The 24,300-nt window shown below is 39.0% G+C and overlaps 2 protein-coding genes across 2 annotated transcripts; one reads left to right on the plus strand and one right to left on the minus strand.

Moving 5' to 3' along the window:
- Positions 1 to 1,068: 1,068 nt before the first annotated feature.
- LOC103152213 (mitoferrin-2) lies at positions 1,069 to 6,637 on the plus strand. The gene is made up of 4 exons (XM_007572588.2): positions 1,069 to 1,611; positions 3,428 to 3,656; positions 4,332 to 4,388; positions 5,059 to 6,637. The coding sequence occupies exons 1-4, from the start codon at positions 1,267 to 1,269 to the stop codon at positions 5,607 to 5,609; spliced, it is 1,182 nt and encodes a 393-aa protein (XP_007572650.1). The 5' UTR covers positions 1,069 to 1,266; the 3' UTR covers positions 5,610 to 6,637.
- A 14,621-nt stretch (positions 6,638 to 21,258) lies between these two features.
- Positions 21,259 to 22,852, minus strand: nkx3.3 (NK3 homeobox 3). The gene is made up of 2 exons (XM_016660955.1): positions 22,436 to 22,852; positions 21,259 to 21,894 (listed from the first exon to the last, which is right to left on the minus strand). The coding sequence occupies exons 1-2, from the start codon at positions 22,668 to 22,670 to the stop codon at positions 21,353 to 21,355; spliced, it is 777 nt and encodes a 258-aa protein (XP_016516441.1). The 5' UTR covers positions 22,671 to 22,852; the 3' UTR covers positions 21,259 to 21,352.
- Between the last annotated feature and the right edge of the window lie 1,448 nt (positions 22,853 to 24,300).

The following is a 24,300-nucleotide window of genomic DNA, read 5'->3' on the forward strand; positions in this document are numbered from 1 at the left end:
CGCCAACCAGCTGTGTGAGAGGAATACCAATAAAAATCTCTTTTGTGCTACCATTACAAATGCAAATATGTTAAGTTTATCTGTACTTAAGTTTATCCGGTATTTTATCTGTAATCACGGGCTTTTAGGTTTTTAGCAACAACAAAATTTAATTGGTAGGTTGTCAAACGAAGGCTGATTATGCAGAAAAGCATTTCCAAGCATGGCCTGTATCCCTTCCGAAAACACCTGGGACACTGCTAATGAGCATGGATTCATGAACTCTTTAAAATACCAATAGACCTGAAAGGAAAACCTGGTGACCACTAAAAGCCAAATCTACACAGAAAGTGTACACAGCACACAAATGTAACTTTTTTTCCATGGCCAGTTCAGTCCTCAGATATGCACTGAAAACATGTGGATCGAGGTGAAGAGAGAGACTTAAGAGAACAGATGATCTATAGTTTAATGATTCTACAAAGAGGTCAAAGATCACTCTCTCTGCAAGGTCCAACCTTGTCAAATATTATAGAAAAATAACTGTTGTCCTAATGGCAACAAAGTTCAATAGTGCCATTGAGCAATTGTTTCCTTAACATTTTCCCCTGTTGAATGAATGCATTGAAATTGAAGGGTGGACCCTTAAAGTTTTTTTTTTTCTGGTCAAACTAGTTTGAGAACAATAAGCCAATTGTGGCTTACCAATTGTGGCTTTATTGCAAATAAAGCCACTAAACAAACAATTTGCAATTGTTTGTTTAGTGCAAACAATTGCAAATTATTTGCCACAATTTGCAATTGTGGCAAATAAAACTGTTTCCTGTGTAAATTTTAGAACTAGATTGAATTGAAATTTTTAAGTTAAACATTTTAGTGGAAAAAGTAACCACCTAAAATGTGATCAAATTGAGTAAAGCTTCTCTTTACCTTGTCTTACGAGTTTGTTCGTTCTAAATATGCACTTTAAACGGGCAGAAACGTGTAAAAGCTACTTTTTTTAAGTAAAAGTTTGCAACAGACGGAGTCGTGAGTGGCATGTCAATCAGCCAATAGCGTGAACAGGCTCTGACACCAATGAGCAATGACTTCCTCATCCCACTGTCTGCACTGGATTTAGGTGTGCAGACTCCTCGTCCAGTACGACTTCCCCCCTGCTGAGCTCTGCTGGGAAGCGACAGAGGCGGGGACGGAGAGTCGTAACACAGGAACGAGGAGCCCCAAGGGAATGTGAAAGTCAAGGCCTTAAATCCCCGCGATAAGACTTTACGTACCGCCGCGTTTCTCATGGAAACAGATGGATTTGTGAGGAAGCGTCGGATGACAGCGGAGACCGCAGGCGGTGATGCCGGGGTTGCAGGAGCCTCAGCTGGGGCAGAAGTTCGATGGCTGGGGGGCAGATTCTGGGGAGTTTCAGAAAGTATTGTGAGCAGCCTGACGCCGCGTATCGGGGGAGAATCGCAGCTGCAAAGTGTGGACGTTGTCTGCGAGGCTCAGGAGGCACAAGGAGAGGACTCGGAACCTGACTATGAAGGTCTGCCACAGGGAGCATCAACTAGCACCCACATGTTGGCAGGCGCCGTGGCTGGGATAATGGAGCACTGCCTCATGTTCCCCATCGACTGTGTGAAGGTAGCACGGCTCAATGGCTAACAGACTGAACCACAACTTTTTATGAATGTGGAATGCTTTCACATTCCGGTTTCTGTTTGTTTTCTTTGGGTGTTCTCTGTGCAGCCTCCATGTTTGTTAGCTTAGCTCATTAGCTCTTTTGCTAACACGCTGCAGAGCCGTGACGAAGGTCAGCTGGCTCGGTTGTATTTCCCAGCATCGACTAACTTGTTCGCATGGTATTTTATTGGTAATTAACCGGCGTTTGCTTCTGTGGGTTTTGCACCAACACTGACTTCTGCAAATTGCGTCTGTTTGACAACATCTGTTTAACTTAAACCTTATCTGCTGTCAGAACTTCAGCGGAGAACGTTACAGAACTGCTTATACGTCACGAGCAAGCTACGGCGTCCTGGACGGCCAAAGCAGAACACTATGCAAAACACATCACTGAGGAACTCACGTGCAGTACAAAGGGCATATCGTATTGTGTCAACAAATTGACCAAAACACAAGTTTATAAAACAGTAACCTGATACAGTGCTCAACAGAACAGAAAATGCAGTCAAACCTTTTCTTTGCAAGCTAGTAGATGTTGGAAAACCTTTTGAAAAATGTTTGTAGAGTCTGTTTTCAATGAAAAGGAAAATACTTAAAGGTAGTCTGTAAGAAAATTATAAGATGATTCATGAAGGTTGGAAATTAAGAGCAATACTTTAAAAGCTTCCCCCACATTCAGTGAAGACACATTTAACTGTTTAGAAATATTTATACAGTAATTAGCCACTGGTCACGGTGCACAATCTAAAGGAGCAGCACTAAAATAAATCGTGCATTATTTTAATTTACAGTGTAAATATAAGAGTGTCTTTACTGTGTAAATCACAGTTCAGTCATTCCTCGAAAACATTCTAAAGATGAGATCAGCAAGGTGGTGTATGCTTCTTCTAAACCATGAAGGATTGCAGATCGTCGATGATGACTGCAGCTTTATTGTCGTTGCATGTTGTTGATCACTTCGACACATTCAGAAGCAGTGGGGCCTATGCACGTTTTTTCTGTTCAGCTTTTATACTGTGATTACCTTCACTTTTGGTTTACCAAGCCAGTCGGTCCTCAGAAATCCCACTTGAACAACTAAATCAGAAATTGAGAAAGAAATAATATTTTTTTCCTCTGCCATGTGTACCATTCCTCAAGATTTGCCTCGGTCCTACTGGGGCTGTTTCTGTCCAGGCTAAATACGCAAAGAACATAAAAAACTGAATTATGGGTCATTTCTCTACTTGCTTAAAATACTCGCAGGTGTAAAAGAAGTGCGCACGAATTATATGCTCGTTTATGAGAGTTTTACAAGGTTGAGCTGAAATGAAGTTTGAGTAAATTCTGGCTCCTCTTTGGTTTGCTCATGCAAATGTGAAATCCATGAAGCCAGCCTGTGTTGGGACGAGAAATGGTTCAGGTTCATGGGGAGGGGAGGAGGATTAAAGGAAGTAAGCTTATGTCCTCTTGTGACCCTAGAGCTTGTAACAGCACACTTCCTCCTATTCAGTCATTTATGTACACAAACATGACCCCACCCAGTGTCACAAACCTCATTTCCCACATTTGTCCTCTTAATCACACTGAAGACTATTAATCAAGCACTTGTATTGCTGTTGTTTTTTTTTTTGTTTTGTTTTTTTTCCATTTTTTTTTAAAAACATGGAGCAACCTGAATCATGGGTTTGTTTCCCTCTGCTTTAATATCACGTCAAGGTCGACCACAGTTCCAATCCCAGTGACATTGTTAGAGAGAAATTATGTTTTTAAAATGGCAACATTCTTTTTCTTGCAGACAAGAATGCAGAGTCTCCAGCCTGACCCCGCAGCGCGCTACAAGAATGTGATGGACGCTCTTCGCCGGATCGTAGCCACCGAGGGAGTCTGGCGACCGCTAAGAGGCCTGAATGCGACGGCCATTGGCGCCGGGCCCGCTCACGCTCTGTATTTTGCCAGCTATGAGAAACTCAAAAAGACTCTAAGTGATACCATTCATCCAGGCGCTAACAGTCATTTGGCTAATGGTACCATAAAGCTAACCCTATTTGTACATTCCTTTTGTTTTGAATCTGACGCTCCAACAAGATGCTGCAACTCAAACCCTAAAGCTAAACATGCATCCTTTAAACTCTGGGTAGCTTTAGGCTACTAGTGAGTTAAAAAGTTTGCATTTTTGTAGAAATACCCGTTTGCTCTGTTGAGATATCGGCTCCTTCCAGCTTTCGTTATAGTTTGACCTGTCATGTTTGAAATCAGCTGAAAGATATTCCAAAGATTCACTTTGGAAATCTTCCTCCAGATTTCCAACTTGCTGTTATTCTCTGTCATTCCTGTTTTTTTTTTTTGTTTTTTTTTCCTTTAAAATTTCTAGTTTAGTGGGTGGCTGGGTACTGTGCCTCTTTTCCCTGCTCTTTCAAGTGTTTGAGTTACTGTCCACCAGGGGTCTCTCTTTGCTCAGGTTTGCTCCTACTGAAGGAGGTTTCCAATGTTTACAGTCACTAAGTGCATACCAATTCTGCTGGGTTAACATAATTTCTTGAGCGTAGCGTAAAACGTTGAACTGTAGTAGTAGATGCTCAGACATGACCAGACAAGTTCTGTTGCAAGTGGAAAATCTCCTTATGGCTGTATTATTTTTTTTTTCCCCATTTCCATGTGTGGTGACTGCAGAAGTGTGTCTGTGTGTGTGTGTGTTTCAGGAGCAGCTGGTTGCGTTGCCACATTGCTTCACGATGCAGCCATGAACCCAGCAGAAGGTAAGGGCAAACTTTGTACTGTGTTTGGTTTTATTTTTTCCTTCTCAAAACAGCAGTTTTGAGTTTCAGAAGACACTTGCAGGTGCCAGGCCTCTGTGAATTTTCCTCCATGTCTGCCTGAAACCGGTAGTCTCACCCACTTTCTATTACAGCTGTCCCTGACCCACCTGCCCAAACATGTCAGAGGAAGGGCACTCGTCTCAGTCCCCTGTTCAGCTGCTGGGTGGGCTGCAGCTGTCTGAGCAAACTCAGCAAGAATAACATAAGATTTTTTTTTTTTCGCAAAATTATTAACAGCTTCAATGTTTAATATTTTGTGACTTTGCAAGCTCAGATTTCAGTGTAATACTTTGTAAGCTAACTTCTAATTTTTAATTTAGACTATTTTTTTGTCTAAAATGTTTTAAAAGTAACGTATCTTCCTTCCCTCTTCACTGTTTTGTAATGCTGATTATGTTATGCTGTTACTTGTGGTGCTTTATTTTGGTCTATCACATAAAATCTCAACCAATGATGCACTTGATGCTGATGTTTTTTATTGAAAAACTGCTTTCCTTCACATCTCATATTGACCATTTTGTTTCTTGTCTTGGTTCTCCTCGGCGCTGTCAACGCTGGACTTGCTCGGCTCCCTCCTCCCATCAACACCTCTACCCCAACCTGCTCCCAGTTGTGAAGCAGCGCATGCAGATGTTTAAGTCGCCCTACCGGGGCGTGTTGGACTGTGTCGGCGCCGTGTGGCAAAGGGAGGGTCCCGCTGCCTTTTACCGCAGCTACACCACCCAGCTCACCATGAACGTGCCCTTCCAGGTGTTCCACTTCATGACCTACGAGTACCTCCAGGAGCTGCTCAACCCTCACAGACTGTACAACCCCTCGTCCCACATGGTGTCCGGGGCTCTGGCCGGGGCGATCGCAGCGGCAGCCACCACGCCTCTGGACGTCTGCAAGACCCTGCTCAACACCCAGGAGTCTCACACCCTCAGCTCCGCCGGCCAAAGCCAGGGAGCCCATAGACAGATCTCAGGCCTGGTCCACGCCTTCAGGACGGTTTACAGGCTGGGCGGCCTGCAGGGCTTCTTCAAGGGAGTGCAAGCGAGGGTCATCTACCAGATGCCCTCCACAGCCATTAGCTGGTCTGTTTACGAGTTCTTCAAATACGGACTTACTAAGCACCAGCACAACAATATGAGAATCCAACATATCAAGGCCGAGGTGTAGATTTCCTACGGGTTTAATCGCCTCTCTTAATACGTCAGGCCTCGCTGTGGCCACATACGCACATACAACCAGACGAAATACGCCTCAGTCGTCCTGATCTCCTCAGACAGAGCAGATAAGAAAGACACCTTCTGAACCGCTTTTAGTCATTTTACATCTGTTCACCATTTCTGCCATAGGATACAACTTTTATGCAGTATTTTCAAGTGTCATTAATTTTAAATAATCCCTTTTATTGAAGCAGAACACGCATGAAGAAGGGTTTGGCAGTCAGCATTGGGCAGTCATAACCCTCTGTCAAGGGTTTACTTTATGAAACTTTGTTTTTGTATCCAAATTTTACTGCAATCAGATCAAGCTTTTCAGATAACACACGCCTACATTACATGTTTGGAGTTTAATGTAGAAATAAAACACCCCCAACTAGAAAAAATGTTTAAAATTGTTATGTTGCATAAACATACATCATTTATATGTTCAGGTTGTGTTGAAAAAGCCTGAAAAGCATCTGGATGCAGCTAAATTGTTGATTTGCAAAGAGGATTCATTATAAAAAATATTGAATAATACCACAAGAAGCTACAGTTTTAATGACGGGGTCAAAATATTTCTTGATCGTAAAATTAATCTTAATTTATTATTTATATCAATAAAAAAAACAAACCCAGTGCAGAACCTAGTAGACAAATACCCTAAAAAAATGTATCTTATTTGTTTATAATTATTTCATTCAGAGGTTTCTTCAATCAAATGTATTTTTGTTTTTTCTCCCCTCCTGCTGAAATATGTAATAACTGGTCTGTTTTCAGCTTTTATTTTGAACTACTGAGGTTTAATGCTTGTGCGCATCATCAGCAGGAGTTTTTGTTCTTACTGGAACCAAAAGAGGAGCTGAATTCCTAACATTTCACACACCCAACCCGAAGCTGTCGTTCTTACTTGCCAATGTCTGTTTCCGACACTGAATTGCACTTGTTCAATAAAAACTTCAGCAGAGGGGCTCTGCTCACTGTTTGTAAAAGAAAAAAGTTCTCCTTTTATGTGTTTAGATATGAGACTTCTACACTCCTGTAAGAAGGTGGCTTTTAGTGGCTGGATTTGCTGTGCGGATGAAGGTTGAGGTTTACCAAATGCCACCATTTTACCGTCAACATGCATAATTAGATATTTTATACTTTAACCCTGGTATTATTACAACTCCATCATCTTGCGGAACCTTTAAATGATACCCGTACACTCAGGGAAACATTTGTTCAAACACCCTGGAGAGGACGGAAAACACAGGTGAGTAGTCACATTTTAAAGCTGCAGTACGTAAAGTATGAAAGAAAATGTTTTTTTGTTTTGAAATTGACTACATCTTGACAGTGAGATAATCTGTGAAAACAAGGTCCTTTGGCTCTGGTTGTTTCTGACTGAGCAGTGTTTTTTCTACTGGTGGCAGTCCAAATCCCAAGAAAATAAAAATTATAGCAAAATCTATACTTATTTCATGTGACTGAGGCCAAACTGTTGTGTTCACAGCCAAACAGACTTTAAAAAGAAACTGGAAGAAGACTTAAAAGGAAATAATATAAAAAAAAAATCTAAGAAGTGGCAACAATCTATCCATTAGTTAATATGAACAGACTTTTTCTGCAGGTGGCAGTAGGAACATCGTTTTTTTTTCTTCAGCAGATTCAGTCCCATATTATGTCAGGACATAGTGACTTTTTTTTTTCAAAAACGTACAAAAAAAAGTTTTACTGCAGCTTAAACAAGCAGCTTCTTTACACCGATTGCTCTATTTGTCATATTTTTTAGATAAACATTTGTCACATTAACAACATAGATCTATTCCTGGAAAGGATGCGTTTAAAACTTGTAGAATTTGGCGTCTCCTCTTGAAATCACATTTGCTCTTCCAGCAGCTCTTGAATTTGAGTGTGCAGCTATTTTTATTTATTTTTTTTTCATTCATTTTGAGGCAGGTACAGTTGTTTAGTCTTGAGCACAGGTGCAGATTTCAACTTTGACCCCTCAGACTTTCAGAAACGACTTGTGACCCAATGGGTGCACAGCCTGCATCCAAACAACTGCAAAAGTAACACTTTGGAATTCGGCAAATGACGCATGACTAAGTAAATTTTGATAGAAGACGCAGATGAGTTGGAAAGTGTATTTAAGAGATGACATGGATTCTTACAGTCAATACAAGCATTCCTGCTTATTCTTTCCCATGATTTTGAGATTTTGAGTAAGAGGTTTGTTTTTTCTCCCCATCCAATTTGACTGAGCCTGAGCTCATGGGACTTGAATATAACTGCACACCTCACTTCTTGGACTTTTATTTATTTATTTTTTTTCAAATAATCAGAAAACAAATATTTTTTCTTCCATTTCATAACTATGCACTGCTTATGTTGGTCAACAAACAGGGAAGGTTGTGGTTGTAACATGACTAAATGTGGAAAAGCACAATAATGAAAAACAGTTACAACATACTGCAGCTTATGCAGTACTTTGGTATCGGATGAAGACAATAATTACAATAACAAATGTTTTTTCTTTTCCAGATTTGTTACTGAGTTAACTTTCATTAAACTGTAATGTTGAATATTCAACTTTTGTCTAAGCGAGTAAATGCAAATTTCATTAACATGCATTTTTGAAAACAGCTAAGGTTTTGTTTGTCTCCATTTTGAACCAGTGCAACGATTTTTTCTGGCACGCTCACATCATTGCTCCACTGAAAACAAATCTGAATGAAACCTAAATCCATTAGCAAGCACTCACTATGTATACTTGTGAGCTTCAGAGTAGCAGACTTAATGCTCTTACAGATTATAGTGAGGAGTGACAACTCCTCCTTACCAGTCTTTCCATACACATCGACTCACAGCCATGTTTGTCTGGGAAGACACCTGTTTAAACAGGGAAAGCCTGATCCGAGTCTCTATCTGCATGCATATACAGTATCTTTTTGTATTTATGGCTCCTAATAGACTTAAGAGGAGGGTATTTGTAATTCTCTTGTCAATGAATACACCTATTGGCTGAGAAATGTGGCTCTGAAAGACACTGGAAGTAAGTTTTTGTCTACTAAAACCGTTTCTAGTTGCTCCACGTTATAATCCGTCAGGGCCAAACTGATCACATTCCAGCAGAAACACGAGGTGCATCTCAGGAGTCCAAAGAGTTAGAAAAAAAAAAAAGAAGTAAAACAAACAAATGTGCACACATGTAACCTTGACGAAAAAGAATCCTCCCCTATATTTAAAGTACGCTACAGTTTAAGTGAGACGACTTAAATTAATAGTTTTCATCCATTTACAAAGTTAATTTAAAGTCAACTTAACTCAGCTTGCATCTGACTAATTTACACACACCATGATTGGTGTGAATAAACTGAGAGTAAAGAAGTTCTTCCTGTGTCTGACTTCTATTGTATTTAAGAATAAAAAAATAAAATGAATACATATAATAATAAAAAAGAAAAATAGCTAAGCTTAAAAGTAAAATTAAACAAATGCCTGCATTGCTTTTCTACTGGTCTGTCCTGCACTTCCTCTTGTGATGAACTCTGCATTCAAGAGGGAAGCCCATGTTTGTTTTGCTTTAAAAAGAAAAAAAAAAAAAGTCCCTCAGTACTGCAGCTTATCCCTGGTCTCTGCTTGCACACAACGGCACAGCAGATCCTCGACAAATTGTTCAATGAAGGGGAAACTATAGTGGCTGGAAACAGAAATCAGATAATGTGGTGCTTCTATGAAGATGATGTTGTATTTTATAGCGTCTTTAATGAAGCGTCCAGCATTCTACAGCATTCCCTATACTGTTATGAAAATTTGCAAATATCCATTACAATTTAAAGCAAAGCAAGCTATTCCATGGTAGCTCATCAATAATAGAAGCAAATGATTAAGTTTCCATTGTACTGCTCTATTTGTTGTGCATGTTTTACACGGAACAAACGCCTTATTCCAGCTACCATTTGAACTGCTTTAGAGCAAGTCCTCTCTTGCTTATTAAAACATTCCAAGATTGTTTTTAATTTGACTTCATCAGAAGAACTGCACAGGATGCAAAGTCATAGTGTGCTGTATTGAATTCACTGTTTTCTTCAGTTCAGCAGTGCCTTAACCAGCTTTCTTCTTCTTCAAAATAAAGGAAGCGCATGCACACTCTCCCTGGCGTATTTAGCGTAAGCCAGTGTTTTGGAAACTCAAGCCTGCGGTTAGAGACTCTTAGAGAAGCACCTGGGTGTTCACACACACAAACGCACTACGACCTAACAAAGGGGATCAAAATATCTCTCAGTCGCTCACTTTCTCTCCTCCTCTGTAAATTAATGGGAGCCTCAAGGTTTATCTTCTCAGATCTCTCATTGTATTTTAAGCCGGATCCTGACTGGTCCTCTCAGAATGAGTAACAGCGTGACACGGGATCGTGGCAGAAAATGTTTACTATATTTCATAAGGCCATTGGTTAAAGAATGAGGTGTGAATACCGACTTCTCATCTTACTCAATAGGAAACTCTCACACATACCGACTGTGATCTCCCGCTCTTTCGGGGTGCTACTGGATGAAGGAGCTGTTGCTGTAACTCCTTTTGCAGCTGTGGAGTAAATCCGACTTGAAGAGTAGAAAAAAAAATAAAACGATGCTTTTATGACCATTTGATTGGACATGAAGGCTTTAACTTTTGCTTAAAATCAGATTATGTGCAGTGTTACAAATTGCTTTACGACAAGAATCTTTATATTTAGGACTGTGAACTGAATATTCAACATTTGATGTTCCTTTTTTTTTAATTTATAACAACAACTCTTCCAAATGCCTCTTTTCTAGGTCAGAGTGTGACAAGTTTGTACTATGAAAATAATAGTTTTTACTGCACTGATCTGGTTAATTAACCATTTTTTTTGGCTTTGATGTCATACCCATTTTGAAAAGCTTCACATTTCATTAACAGAAAAGCTCTCTTTGCTCACCTGAGTGCTTTTGCATCAGTCTGTACAAAAAAATTATTTCCATAATTTGCTTTCTTGCGTTACTCAAGGAAATTTCTCTGACAAAATTAGCATGGCTGCTATAAAAAGAAAAGGCCCTGAGTTCAGATGATTGGCCATGTCTCTATAATGTCCTCTGGCAAACCTCAGAAGCCTTCACAGATCAATTGCATTTATAGTCATATAAGATTGCACACAGGTGTACTCTATTTATTGAAACGGTCACTTTTAAAGGAAATTGGTTTCACCATCTGTGTCCAGCTCAAGTGGTTTTACTACTTCCTTAGCATATCAATGTTTTGCTGATAATGAACCATCATTTGACTCAGGTGTTTCCAACCTAAAAAAAATAAAAATAAACTAAAACATACAAGACACCGGCCCTAAGGACTGACTTTGGGTGCCCCTGAGTTACACTGTATTTCATTTAGGGGTATCAGAATAAAGGATACATTATAAAAGTGCACTTTACACTTTTTCCATTTTTCCTTATGAAAAAATTCAAGTATTCTTTTCTTCCCACGTAGCAGTTTTGCGCTACGTTGTGGTTGTCTGTAACCATGAGTTTCCAACTGCTTACATAACATTCTCATAGTTTGTGGCTTTAAGATTGCAGGATGTGAAAAGGTTAAAGTGGCATTGACAATTTTGCCTGACACAGTGTACATAGATAAAAAGCAAAACAATTGAACTCCTTTGCATTTCTCTTTCAAAGCAACTCACCTTAGCTGTCATGTCAGCTCTAGGTGTGGCACATCCTAGTCAGGCATGTTGGTCACAAACAGGAAAGACACAAAAACACCCAGACTCATCACCATCCGCTCTTGCTCACAATCTGACAGTCAGTGTGAGATCCTAACTACGAGAGAAAAGTCAACCAAGGATCAAATAGGCAACCCTCTTTGTTGACATATTGGATCTCTTTGTAACTGCAAGGGACTGTACAGGCTAGCCTTCACAGTTTAATCTTTTTCTACATTATTAATCTTGAAGTTAAGTTCAAGTTTATTTTAAAGAATTTTGACAATACGTGTCCATATAAAAAAGTTTTGACTATACTATTTTCCTTTTTGAGGAGCTCGGACACTTTTTTTTTTTTTTTTCCCTACAGTGAATATTGTAGCTTGAATCTCTCCCACACTTTGTACCATGAAGAATTAAGTTGTGGGGGGAGATGCAGCTTCTGTCATCACTTGAGAGAACATGCTGGAGGAGGATTCTTCCCACAAACTCCAAAGATATAAGATGATCGCTGACACACGATGAATTGTAACCCTATAAACATACTCGCTCAAACAGCCATTGGTCTGTGGGAAAAAAAACAGTGAGCAAAGAGATAATAGCGTTTTCAGGCAAGGTTAAGACACAAAACAATGCAAAGATGTTTAGCCGGCTTTGAATGTTTTGTTACTTGACAACAGGATTCTTCACAGATCCTGTACAATAAAAGAAGATCACGCAAGGCTTGCTTTGAAAGGAAAACCCTTTATGCATTTCAGTGTTTATAGGAAAACGCCATCACTAATGAAGCAGAATAGACAAAGGACCTCCGACACAAAAGGTATTGATTCATTCATGAGGGCTTCCAAAGTGACGATGATGGAGAAAAAAAAAAAAAGCCAAAAAGAAAAACTCAGAAAGTGGCTGGATGAACGTTAGAGTTGAAATGTCTTTGTTGCCTGAGGAGCCTTCTACGGTTGGAAATTTACCCCCATCATGATCAAAGCCAAAGATACAAACATGTACACAAAAAAGTCAAACAGCCCCTAAGGCTTCTGGGAGTGAGGCTCCAGCAGAGCTGCAGCATTGTTGGAGTTGGCTGCAGGTGTCGAGAACTTTCTCTGCTCAGTGCCGACTGTTGTGACAATTTCCTCTTAAGGTCAGAAAATCATCTTACAAACACTTCCCTTATCACACAGACTGAAAAAAAAAGAAAATAGAGCTCCAGCTTAAAAAAAAAAAAGTTCATTTGTCACATGCAATCCAATTATGTTTGTCAAACTTAATTTATTTACATTTGCTTTTAACAAATCAACTCAGTTTTTTCAAGTTGGATCGACTTTTTTTCTTCGCTTCAATGCACTAAATGTTTTTGAATGCCCACGGCCAGAGAGAGAACGACCTTAAGATGTCTGTCAACTGGGAAAAAAAGCAGTGTGGTAAAGATTCCTTGCATTTGCAAGTGTGTGTGTGTGTTCCCTTTTGTGTGTGTCAAGGCAACGCAGGTGCAGTCAGGGACACTGAGGAAGAAACGGGCCTGCTGTCCTTTGAACTTGATCTTGAAAAGAAAGCGGTCTTCGCTTCCTGCCAAATACGCTTAGCAACTCATGCCTTCCAGCTCCAGACAGCTCTAACTGGTTTAAACAAAAAAAAAAGAGCCTTAAACCACTTATTAAGTCAACAAAAGCATCCAGCTTGATTGTACACACTCTTCTGAAATAACCTGATGGTGACAGATCCATTTATCAATGAAGCTGTTATTTCTATTGATGTTCATATATGTTTCAACTCCTGGTTACAAAAAAAAAAATGTGGCAGAGATCTGACTTTGCAAAACGATATTTCTTTCAGAAAGCTTCAGAAAAAAAAAATATACAGTTTGCATTGTTGTCAAGTGAAACAATGTATCTGGATTTGAATATGCACTAGTCTCCAGACTTGAAAAGACACTTTGCTGGTTCAAGGTTAGGACGCTTTGGTACTCTGATAGTTACCCTGAAGTTATAAGTCGTTTAAACTGTTTATGGGTTAATAATGTGATACAGAAATAAGGTAAGAGCTTTTTGTGAGATTTTATCCAACCAACCAGTAAAAGACTGAATTAAATACTACTACTACTACTACTAATAATAATAATAATAATAATAATAATAATAATAATAATAACAACAACAAAAAACAAAATTACTGCTGTTTCACACTGCAACGATGGGTATCCTGCAGTGAATGTGTAGGAGTCAGAGGGAAGTTTGAGAGGCCGTAAGTGGGGACTGAGTAGCTCCATTATCAGCATGCTGATAAAAGATGTCTGTGTTTGTGCATGTAGGTGTGTGTGTGTGTGTTCAGAATGGCTCAGTGCTTTCCCTGCCTCTGCTTATCACCGCTAATTAAAACATTTGGATTCCCCTGGACTGCTCTGGAGGAGTGTGTGTCTGTCCCAGCATGTGTGTGGGAGATGTGATGTGAGAGTGGTGAGGAGTCAAGGAAGGAAGTGTTGCAACTTGAAAAACTGCCTGTCTCCCTCAATGGACAGAGGATCATGGGGAAAACTCAACCTCTTTAACAGATTAATATGCTGTTTCTACTCCTAGTTGTGCACACACACGCACATGCACACACATGCACCATTTTCATCTATCTGACTAGCTGTGAGTTCATACGGATGTTTATAGAATGGGTTATTTCATGAATGCAGGTCTCAGCTAACATGCTGAGACGTGGGTTTGGTACAGAGAAAGTAGGTCGTGGAAGCTTACGGCACAATGACATAACTGGATGAGGTTGCTGCTCAAGGTGCAAAGACAGAGCAATGCAAGTCAAATGTTTGTTAATGTTATAGTGCATAGTAGAGGCATGGGGTAGATGATGAATATATTTAGTGAGAATGATGAACAAAAAAACTTAGAAAAACTACAGGGAGCCAGGAGAGAACACAAACCATAAATCCGAGGGAAACAGGAGTAATGACGTTAAACAGGAGGAACCAGCAAGGAGTAACTGAGAAAGAGTTGTATATACTGGGGAGGTTGATTACTGAACAAGGAACAGATGGATGATTAGAGTTGTAGGTGTGAAGGAAGAGAGAGCGAGAAAGTGACACAGGGAGGTGAGGGAAGGAACAGAGAGGACTAGGAAATAAATCTAAAACACAAAATCATGACTAGACCTAAGAAACCCAATTAAACTAGAGAACAAAGACTAACTAGACAAGAAATGAACATAATACACTAGAATCACTAAGAAAGAACTGAACCAAACTAAAACAGAAACACAGCTGATCTAATCCAAGAAAAGGAACAAAGGAGCACAGAAAATAACAAAACCCAAAACCAACCCAAACAAGCCAACATCCTGACAGTGACATGAACCTGGACAGGCTGTTCAGGGCTAAAACTAAACGCTCCAATGGGGCAACATTTACAACAATTCTACGAAGAAGAATGGGTCAAAATTTCTCAAAAGAAATTTAAAGACTCCGTAGTAGTTTTCTTATTTTACATATTATACCTTACTGAACAATAATTGTTGTGGTTTTAACCTTTTTCATGTGATATCCCTGCATGCAACTGTTTGAAGTCACAGTTTAACAGATTTCTAACAGAGAACAGAAAAATTTATGTGGTATTAGAATTGCAGTGTTTTGCAAAAGAATATTCACACATCTTGAATCATTTCCACATTTCCTTAAATTACAAACAAATCATATACATACTTTTTTTTTTACAATTTGCTAACATGAAATAGAGCACAGCTGTAAAATGGAGAGAAAGGGATGCAGGATTTTCAAAATTTGTGGCAGGAAAGTAGTGTGAAACAAATCATCCCCAACATGAAACATGGCAGTTCAAGCATATGTGGAAGCAAAGTTGAAAACTGATTTTCATTGTCACTGTTTGTCCAATCTGACTGACCTTGGGCTATTTGTCAACAAAGAATGTCTCTAAAAACATGCAAAGCTAGTAGAGACGTATTTCAAAAGCTGCGACTGCAGCAAAAATGTGATTTGATGTATTAACTCAGGAGGGATAACACAAATGCATGCTATTTTTCTCATGTTTATTTGTAAACCTTTCCAAAAAATATTTCATACCATTTCACAATTATGTACTATCATATGGTTGTTGATCTTATAAAAACAATAAACATTCAAATTTATGTTTACAATGTAATAAATGTAAAGAAAAAGAAAAAAGAAAAAAAAAGAAAATGGGTGTGAACATTTTCAGAAAATAATAATAATAAAAAAAGATAGTTGATGTACACCTTCATCTAAAAATTAAAGTTCAGTAAAGGAACATTTGTCAACAACCAGGACCCCATTTCCTCCCTCCTCCATGAACTCGTTCAATGCATTTTACATTTTGAGGCCTCAGGCTCATCCACATTACTTCTGCTGTTTTTCTCTTATTTGTTGAGGGCTGGATCATCTCTTTGGCTTTCTGATTCTGTCAATGTCCACGCGTTCTCCCCCTGCTCTCACAAACAGAGAGACAAGACCACTGCAGTTATTTACCCGCTTAGTTCTGAAGCATCTTAACTACACCTCTGCTTGAAAATGTAAACAGCACAATTGTTAAACAGACATCACAGTCACCAGCTAGTTCTCAGCGTCATATTTTATTTCACTGGTACGAAAGTATTCTAATTAATAATACATTTTTTTTCACGGCAGCTCTGTTGCAAGACGGCATTTTCACCGACATGTCAAACAGAACAATATGCGCTGATTACTTGAAATCCTATCAAATTGTGCAGAAAGCAGGGATGTTTGATTCCTTTGGAAACCAGGAGAGCTTATAAGTGCTGATGTGGCTGCTGTGTGATGGATGTGTCTCCCCCAGGGGGAGTCGATGTCTTTTAGCTTTACTGTAAATGTTTACATTCCTGCATTCGCTGATGCTATCTGCTAATAGTTTCTAGGACTAGCCTGGAGAGTTGTCTGGGTGGGATTATTCGTAACGTGTGCGTGTGTGTGCATGTAAGTGAGGGTCAAAAGGATGCAGCTCCGTCTTTAAATAGAGGCATCAGCCGCGACACCTGCCTGTCCTGAGACTTGACCTGCGTCCGCAGAGGGGTCGGCACGGAAACAACAGGAACGCACGCCGCTGCACCACATACACCCATAAAATATCCAGGTTAAAGGTTCTGATTAATAATTAGTCACAGTTTTGGTCTTTTTGTGACAGACTTGACGCTCCCACTGTGTCGCGCGAGCTCTAAATCCATTCATGTAGGTCAGTGGCCTCGGCCGGGCCATTGTGTGGGGAAGCTGCACTTAAATCAACCGGCGTCTCGAAGACATTATTCCTGCAACAATAAGAACATCAGAAATTAGTCACTGCTGCTGCCCAGGTGACATGCGAGGATACTCAGTCAATAGATGTGTATCTTGAAAGAACAGCCAAGCGAAGCGTGGATTAGGTGGGGACCTCCATTCCTGCGTTGCAGAGCAGAGAGGCTGCCCCACCCCGCAGACCTTTATCTCAACTCAGAAATCCTCAGAAACACAAAGACAGCAGGATATTACTTGTCTCTGCTGGCTTCAATATTCATTGTTCAAATCTACCTTTTAATACTTGCTGTCTTATGTAAGTTGCTCAACATGGTGTTGAGAATTCAATGCAGCAGACAAACTTCTTCTGGTTGCCCTCTGCTTCATGAGTATGCCAAATATATATATATATATAGTTAACAGCTCAGAAAAGACACATGAGCAAGACACGTTTATGAACAAAAGTAAGTTTTTTTGGGGTTTTTTTTAGGATTCCTTGTGAAGCACATTCCTGTGGAGAGGCAGTTGGTGTTTACATGGGGGTGACCTCTGATGGAAGTGGTGAAATTTAACCAGCCTAACTGGAATTGAAGTTATACAACTTCTCTGTTTTATAAGCAGCAGATTAGATTAAGTGAAGCTCAATAGACATAATTATGGGGATTACCCCGGTGATTCATCAGAGATGCCTGAACTGAGATTAGACTTACAGCTCAGCAGTTCAACTCTGTGACATATGAACAAACACCAAAAAGGATTCATTAACAGTTATTAAATTAACACTTGCTTTTTTTTTTTTTTTTTTTCCATTTTTCTAGCTTGGTGACAAAGAATCAGTTTCCCTCTGTCCTTATTTGTCCGTCTTCCCTCATTATGACTTACTTTCCAGCACAGAAAGGCAGTAATTATTAAAGGTTGTACAAGTGTTCTTCAGGCTTTCAGCAAGCAAATATATTCACAGTGTCTGTGCAATCTGATATTAACCAAGTGAGAGCTGTGTTTGTAAGCTGCAAGTGCATTTGAATAATGGCATCGGTACAGAGGACCAACATACTGTATGTCATGCATGGAGAAATAAGCATGATAACAAACGTATTTACTAGCTGTATTTTGTCTCCAAAAACACGTTTGTGTCACAAAGCAACATTCTATAACCAAAAACTACCACTTAAACGATATTGCATAATCAGGAAATTGTTTCTTTTGTGTTGGGTCTTCTTGCTTTATAACAAAAAAAAAAAATGAGAGGTTAGAATGTGGTATGAGCTTTGGGATTGTTTGTGTTCATAGTATGATACATGTTTTTATGTGCATAGCCATATTTTCTTGAGCCTAAAGATCTAGATTTGAATCTGCCTAGTCTTATCTAACTCATCCAACGTCCAGATGCATTTTTGAGTGTGTCATAGTTGCAGAAATGGTGTAGACTGAGCTCATATGTTTAGTTTATTCAATATTAAACCAGGACAAGTCTGCTTGCTTATTTTTGCTTAATCAAAATAATGAGTCGAAGTAGAATGGCAAGCAAAGCAGAAGACGTGAAATGTGAAACAAATTAAAGTCCATGACCTTCCATGCCCTGCTGCCTTTGAAAGCAGACTAATATCACTCTATAAACAAACTCTGTCTGCATGCAAAGTGTTGCAAAATATCATGTTGGAGTTAATTCTTCAGTGACAGGTTGACAGACTGCTCTCACACACGATCCATTTCTCTTTTGCATTACTGTAATAACTAAAACACTTACATAACAAACACTTTTTATATCCACGGTTGCAAAAACTGTAGAGTGCTTTAAATGGTTTGCTAATTTTCTACCCCTCCAACTTTATTTGGACTTTTGTCGTGTTTCACAAAATCTAGTGCATTTCACTGCGATTTTATGACTAACGTAAATTAGTGCATAATTGTAAAGTTGAGAGAAGTTACACAATATTTCACTATCTTTTCAGGCCTAAAACTCCAAGAAGTTTGTGCTGCATTTTTGTTCAGCCCCTCTTCATTCTAATACCCTGTAGTAAAATCCAGTAGAAGTAACTGCCATCAGAAAGCCACATGCATAGCATTTAATCTCAGAGTAACATTTGTTTTGTGAAAGTCTCAGATGTTTCTTAGAGAACATTATTGAACAAACAGCCTCATCTATACCAAGGACCGTAGGAGGAGGTTAAATGTTAAAACTAAAAGATAAAACAAAAATCTTCCAGTTATTAGAATTTAAAGATTTTTTTTTCTATCAAGAGCGAAGTCTCCTGCTTCCAGCAGTTTGATGGGTTCCTCCCCCTCCTGGTGTTGCAACCAGGTGTGTAAAGGGGCAGCATTAAATATTTTGTAACACAATCAAGTGACTATGTTACCTTCACTTGTTTTAAAATTGCTATAGGTATCAAATACGACTAAAAGAAAAAGAAATTTGCAACAGTTCTTAGAGGTGTTGGACAGAGTAGTTTGCATTAGAAGCTCATCAGACTCGCAGGTCCACCAGGTGTTTGCTAATTGCTGCTAACGCTAGTCTGGGGGAGCTGAGTGAGGGAGATGTGGGGGAAAGGGAGCTCACACCATAATGGTTCCCACAACAGAGTAAATGATTTCTCAAATATGCATGAAAGAGTAAAAGCAACAATCTATGTATGTTTTTAATGAAACATACATAGTGGCATGAGCCCTCCCACCTTCCGCCCAGTTGTGAAATCCCACCCACCCCTCCGCTCTTACAACCGCAGAATCTGAATGTGTGAACAAATATGTTATTGCTTATTTCAAACACGTTTGCTTTGCTACATCACTTTGAAATATTTCACAAAACAGTTGTTTTTTTTTTAATGAAAATCTATTACTTTTGTTGAATTTTGCATCGCTACAGTTTGGACAAATTTGTGTTTATCCAAAGACATGACATTAAAAAATAATCTAATGTCCAAATATACTCCACGTCTTACTGTTTTTGTCTTGCAAAACATCACAAAAACTATCCGTAATATTCCACTTCATAGTGATACATTATTGAGTGTTTGTTTTCTTTTATTATCTGTGGATATTTATAATCATTTTTTGTTTTAATATAGATTTTATAAGTTGGGATAAAAGGAGCAGTAGGTTCTATTTTACATCAAAGCATTTTAATGTCACAGCATGTCAACAGGTTTAGTTATGAATACGCTCTTCCACTTGAGTAGGAATTATGTTTTTCTTTTTTTTTCTTTCGTTTCAGTGTTGGTCATTGCGCCAATTCCTTCAACATGAGGGTGTTTTCCTGTCAGTAAAACAGTGATTAATGTGTGCTTCCCTGTATGGGGGGCGAAGTTGGATGGTACAACATCTTCATGGTTCATTTGCCCTCTCTCACTCATTCATCCACAACTGGGAAAAGAACTAAACAACGCACTCCTTTGTTGTCGCACAAAACACAGTTTTATACACAAGAGTTGTGAACATTAAGCCCAAAGACATATAACTGAAGTGTTAAAATACTAAAAAACAACATTTTAGATGCAGAAACAAATCACACAGACAACAACAAAAAAAAAAAGATTTGGTCCTTACTGATTAAATATTTTATAAGGAACAAAACCCCTTCAACACCAACATGTGTTAATGTTGGTGTTTCGTGAAGTTTTAATGATCATTAACTATGCCCCATGAGGAAAATCAACAACTAAATTTGTGAAAGATGTGCACTAGATGTCATTCATAAAGACAAGATTTTTACTCCCAAATCGGTTTAGAAATCGTACTCAGGTGGATTATGGAGGATTGAAGAAGCTGCTGCAGTGAGAACATAAAATCCCCATGTGGAAATGCAAACTATATGCTGGGAATAAACTTCAGAAAAAGACAACATGACTCTTTTTTCTTCTCATATATTTTGAGGTAGGCAATATGTTGGCAGTTCTTAGCACTGTTAAATTGCATCAAAGAAAGTCCTAGGTTTGAATTGGGTCTTTCTAAATGGAGTTTGTACAATCTTCCCTTGAGTGGGTTCTCTCCAGGTACTCTGGCTTCCTCTCACGGTTAACAATTTGCTGTCGGAGCAGAGCTGGTCTGAGGTTTGTTTTTTGTATTCATTTATGATGGACTGGTGACTTGTACAGACTGTAATCCGCTTCTCGTCCAATGACCGCTAGAGGCACCAGAGACCCACTACTGGTTTAAAACTCAGCAAACTCTTCATAAAGTTTATTTGTACAATCCCAAAACAAATAAAACGTCTATCACAAGCGTTTTGTTTGGTTTTCTCTTTAAGGAAATAGGAAAAATGAAATATTCAAATGTACAGTATAAAATAGCGGAGAATCGGAACATTTCTTTATGGTGGAATAAAGGATTTTTGGACCGTCTCTGGAATCAATTCACCAAGGGTTTGATGAAATGAAAGTGGGTGAAGTTTTTCTGCTCTCCCAAATTTAGGAGAGTTACTTCTACAGCAAAAATGCTGTAGAAGTAATTCCGTTTTCTGACCACCCGTATGAGCTGTGCGCAACTCAAATAATTTCAAAATTAAATCTTGGAGATCTTAAAGAAAGTGTCTAACTTTGAAAAACGCACCTAAAATATTTTTCTGCATTTTGTTTATTTCCATAATGTCTTTCAAATGTTCACTTTCTGTTTTGTTTTTTTTGTTTGTTTGTTTGTTTTTGTTTTTTTTGTTTTGTTTTTTTTATTTTAATTAAGTTCCATTTAAAATTGATTTTTTTGCAGAAGGGCGTAAAAAAGATTTTCTACAAAGGTTCACATGTGAACTTTGCATGACACACAAACATTAGAACGTTCCTCCATATAACCTGTCAGTGCTGTAGGGCTGGTAGCATTGGTGTAGGTAGGGCTGCTGGTACTGATAGCCGTGGTACAGTGGCACAGTGGCGGGAAGATGGGCTCCACTGCCCGGAATCCACTGCTTTTGGTCGTTTCTCACCAGCACTTTAACCGCCACGGTCTTTGGTGAGCCGAGCGTCGCCACGTCAGTGGCCAGCTGGCGCCGTTTCGTTTTGTATCTCCGGTTCTGGAACCAGATTTTCACCTGTGTCTCCGTGAGTTTCAAGGCGCATGCCAGGTCTGCCCGCTCGGGACCAGAGAGGTACCTCTGGGCGCTGAAGCGGCGCTCCAGCTCGTGGACCTGCTCGTGGGAGAAAGCCGCTCTGGAGCGCTTCTTCGCGGCGGCGCAGTGGCGCTCCTCGGGGGAACAGCTGGATGTCTCCCCGCCGTGGTGGTAGTGATGGTGAAAGCCCTTCATTCCTGCTTCCGCCTGGTTCCTTTGCCGCTTGTTCTGCTCCACATATTGCATGCCTGCACGCTCTGCGGTACCTGACAACAATAACAAGTCAATTATTAAAGTTTTTTTTTTTCCCTTATTAAGCTGAATAAAGCCAGTATATGACACTATGTGAAACTGAAAATCAATGAAGAAAACTAATCTTAAATGCCATTTACACCATCACAACCAGACGGCTTCCGAACGGTTTTCCATCATGTCAAGACATTTAAAATCAACACAACCTACTCTAAAAATGATAATAATAACAAAAAAATAAATAAATAAATAATATTAAGCTTAAAATGACTTGTCAATTTTTTTTTGTTTTAAAATATTCTCCAGTGACATTTGATATTTAAGATAAGCTGAAAAAAATTGGCTCCTTTAATTTTTAAGGTCAGATATTTAGCCGAAGCAATTGCACAAACCTGCCCCTCTAATAAGACAAATACAAAGTGTATTTTCCATTCCCCACCTCTTTTTGAATTTTGTTTTTATTTTAGTCATTTTTCAGACATGAATTAGGTGCAACGCCACAGTTTAAAAAGATAAAATAGTCAAATTTAAATAAATTATAAATGAAAACCCTACCTTCTCTGAACTGAGTCGCAGCCCTTCCTTCGTTCCTGCCGGTGCCGGATCGGTGACTTTCAGATACGCGTTTGCCAGGAGAAAGTCTTTTCTGAATGGCGCTATCAAAGCCCGCGCGCAAATTGCGCGCAAGTGCGCAAAGCTCCTCTGCAGCTGTGCTGCCGGGATTCCCACAGGGAGCCTCCAGGCCGGTGAGAATGTCTTTGATTAAGAAGGTTGAAAACTTCGATGTCATGATGCACTGGAAGACCACAAGTAACTGTGTCCAAACTCTGCACTGCAGCTCATGGAGGCATCAAGTCATGAGCAGCTCCAAAGTAAGCCTCTCGATCAGCTGTCTCCCTATTGCTTTCATTTATTTGCCGTCAAACGAGTCCAGTCCCTTAATGAGAAGTCTGTGCAAGAAACTGCCACGAGTTTAACTGTCCTCGATAAGAGCTTAAGTGAAAACGCGATAGGTTTTCTCCTCCTGCCCCGTCATTAGCGCCGCCCCGTTACAACCTTGGTGCAGCTTGCACAGAAGAAAAGTGATTCTACATCTGAGAAATTATAAAAGCGACTTCAGTTCTGTTTAGCTGTATCTTACTGATTCAGTTTAAATGCAAGTATATCAAAAGTCTCTTCACAAAGTTTTTGCTCATAAAATTCAATGAGCAAAAATGCCCATTTCATCTACCCGAAAATCTCAAAATGATGTAATGAAAAAATATGTAAATGAAATAAACTGAAGCGGACCCTCAACAAAGACAAAACACACTATACACACTATTCTTGTGAAACAGAGTATATAGCTTTATTTGTGTGCTAAATATAAATAAAATTTCTCAATAAATGTAGTGCATAAAATGAATTAAGCGTTTGTAAATAGGTGCCCCATCCATTAACGTACCTCTTTAAATAACCTGACATAAACCTGATTTTTGAAACTATTTATTTTTGTTTGTCAATAAAAACGAGACATCCATTAAGCTCAAATGAGCGATTGTAGCGCCGCCATGTGGGGAAGATTCTTGGCTTCCAAGCTAAGTGCAAATAAAAATAAGTGATAACAGCCCCCACCCAAATGGACAGATAGGCTATTACACAATCAGCAAGCCTAGCTCAAAGTTAAGGAGATGTGATGACAGATGCAGAGATTTGTCTACTCCATGGGTCTTTGTGTTGTTCCTCTGACTAACCAGATAAATCTCTCTGCTTTCCACAGAACCAGATCTGGTCAGGGTGTCACAACACGTCTGAGGGAAAATATGGATTTTTTAAATTTTCTATTTATTTATTTATTTATTTAGTGCACTATCGTAATTTCAATCCTTGCAAGTTAATTAAGCAAAGCTGGTTAAACAGTTAGCCAACTTTACTAACTGTTTAAGTGATCCTTTAGGAGGTTTCATAGTATGCAGTTGCAATTAACATATTCTCCACCTAGAACGCATCACTCTAAGTCCACTTTGGCTGCCAATTAAATCCCACTGAACTCTCATAATTATTTTTGAATAGTAGTTTTTGTTTTTTTTTTCCTTTGAGGAAGTTAGCCCTCTGTTTCTAATGCTGAAGAAGCAAAACGATAATATGTCATTTTGAAATGCCCAGTGCAACTTGTGATCACCGATTAAACAAACTGTTCATATTTAACCAATAAAGTCAGAGTAGAAATTTGCATACATTTAATTTGTGTATATTCTAATCAATATTAGTGTAATTATGTACTTTTATCAGGCGCAATGCACTTACTCTCACTTACTCATCTATCTATATTTTATCAATCAAATCCACTGTTTATTAAAACACGTATTTAGCAAATTAACTTAGAAAAGCAAATACATGAAAAAATAAATAATTAAAGACCCATAAGCTCACAACACAAT

This window comes from Poecilia formosa, unplaced genomic scaffold, assembly GCF_000485575.1.
Source record: "Poecilia formosa unplaced genomic scaffold, Poecilia_formosa-5.1.2 Scaffold305, whole genome shotgun sequence".
NCBI lineage: Eukaryota > Metazoa > Chordata > Actinopteri > Cyprinodontiformes > Poeciliidae > Poecilia > Poecilia formosa.

Coding starts and splice junctions, on each gene's coding strand:
- nkx3.3 (XM_016660955.1), bottom strand. CDS start 22,670: ATGACATCGAAGTTTTCAACCTTCTTAATCAAAGACATTCTCACCGGC. Junction 21,895..22,435: donor TGCGACTCAGTTCAGAGAAG/GTAGGGTTTTCA, acceptor TATTGTTGTCAG/GTACCGCAGAGCGTGCAGGC.
- LOC103152213 (XM_007572588.2), top strand. CDS start 1,267: ATGGAAACAGATGGATTTGTGAGGAAGCGTCGGATGACAGCGGAGACC. Junction 1,612..3,427: donor TCCCCATCGACTGTGTGAAG/GTAGCACGGCTC, acceptor TTTTTCTTGCAG/ACAAGAATGCAGAGTCTCCA. Junction 4,389..5,058: donor AGCCATGAACCCAGCAGAAG/GTAAGGGCAAAC, acceptor ACCTGCTCCCAG/TTGTGAAGCAGCGCATGCAG.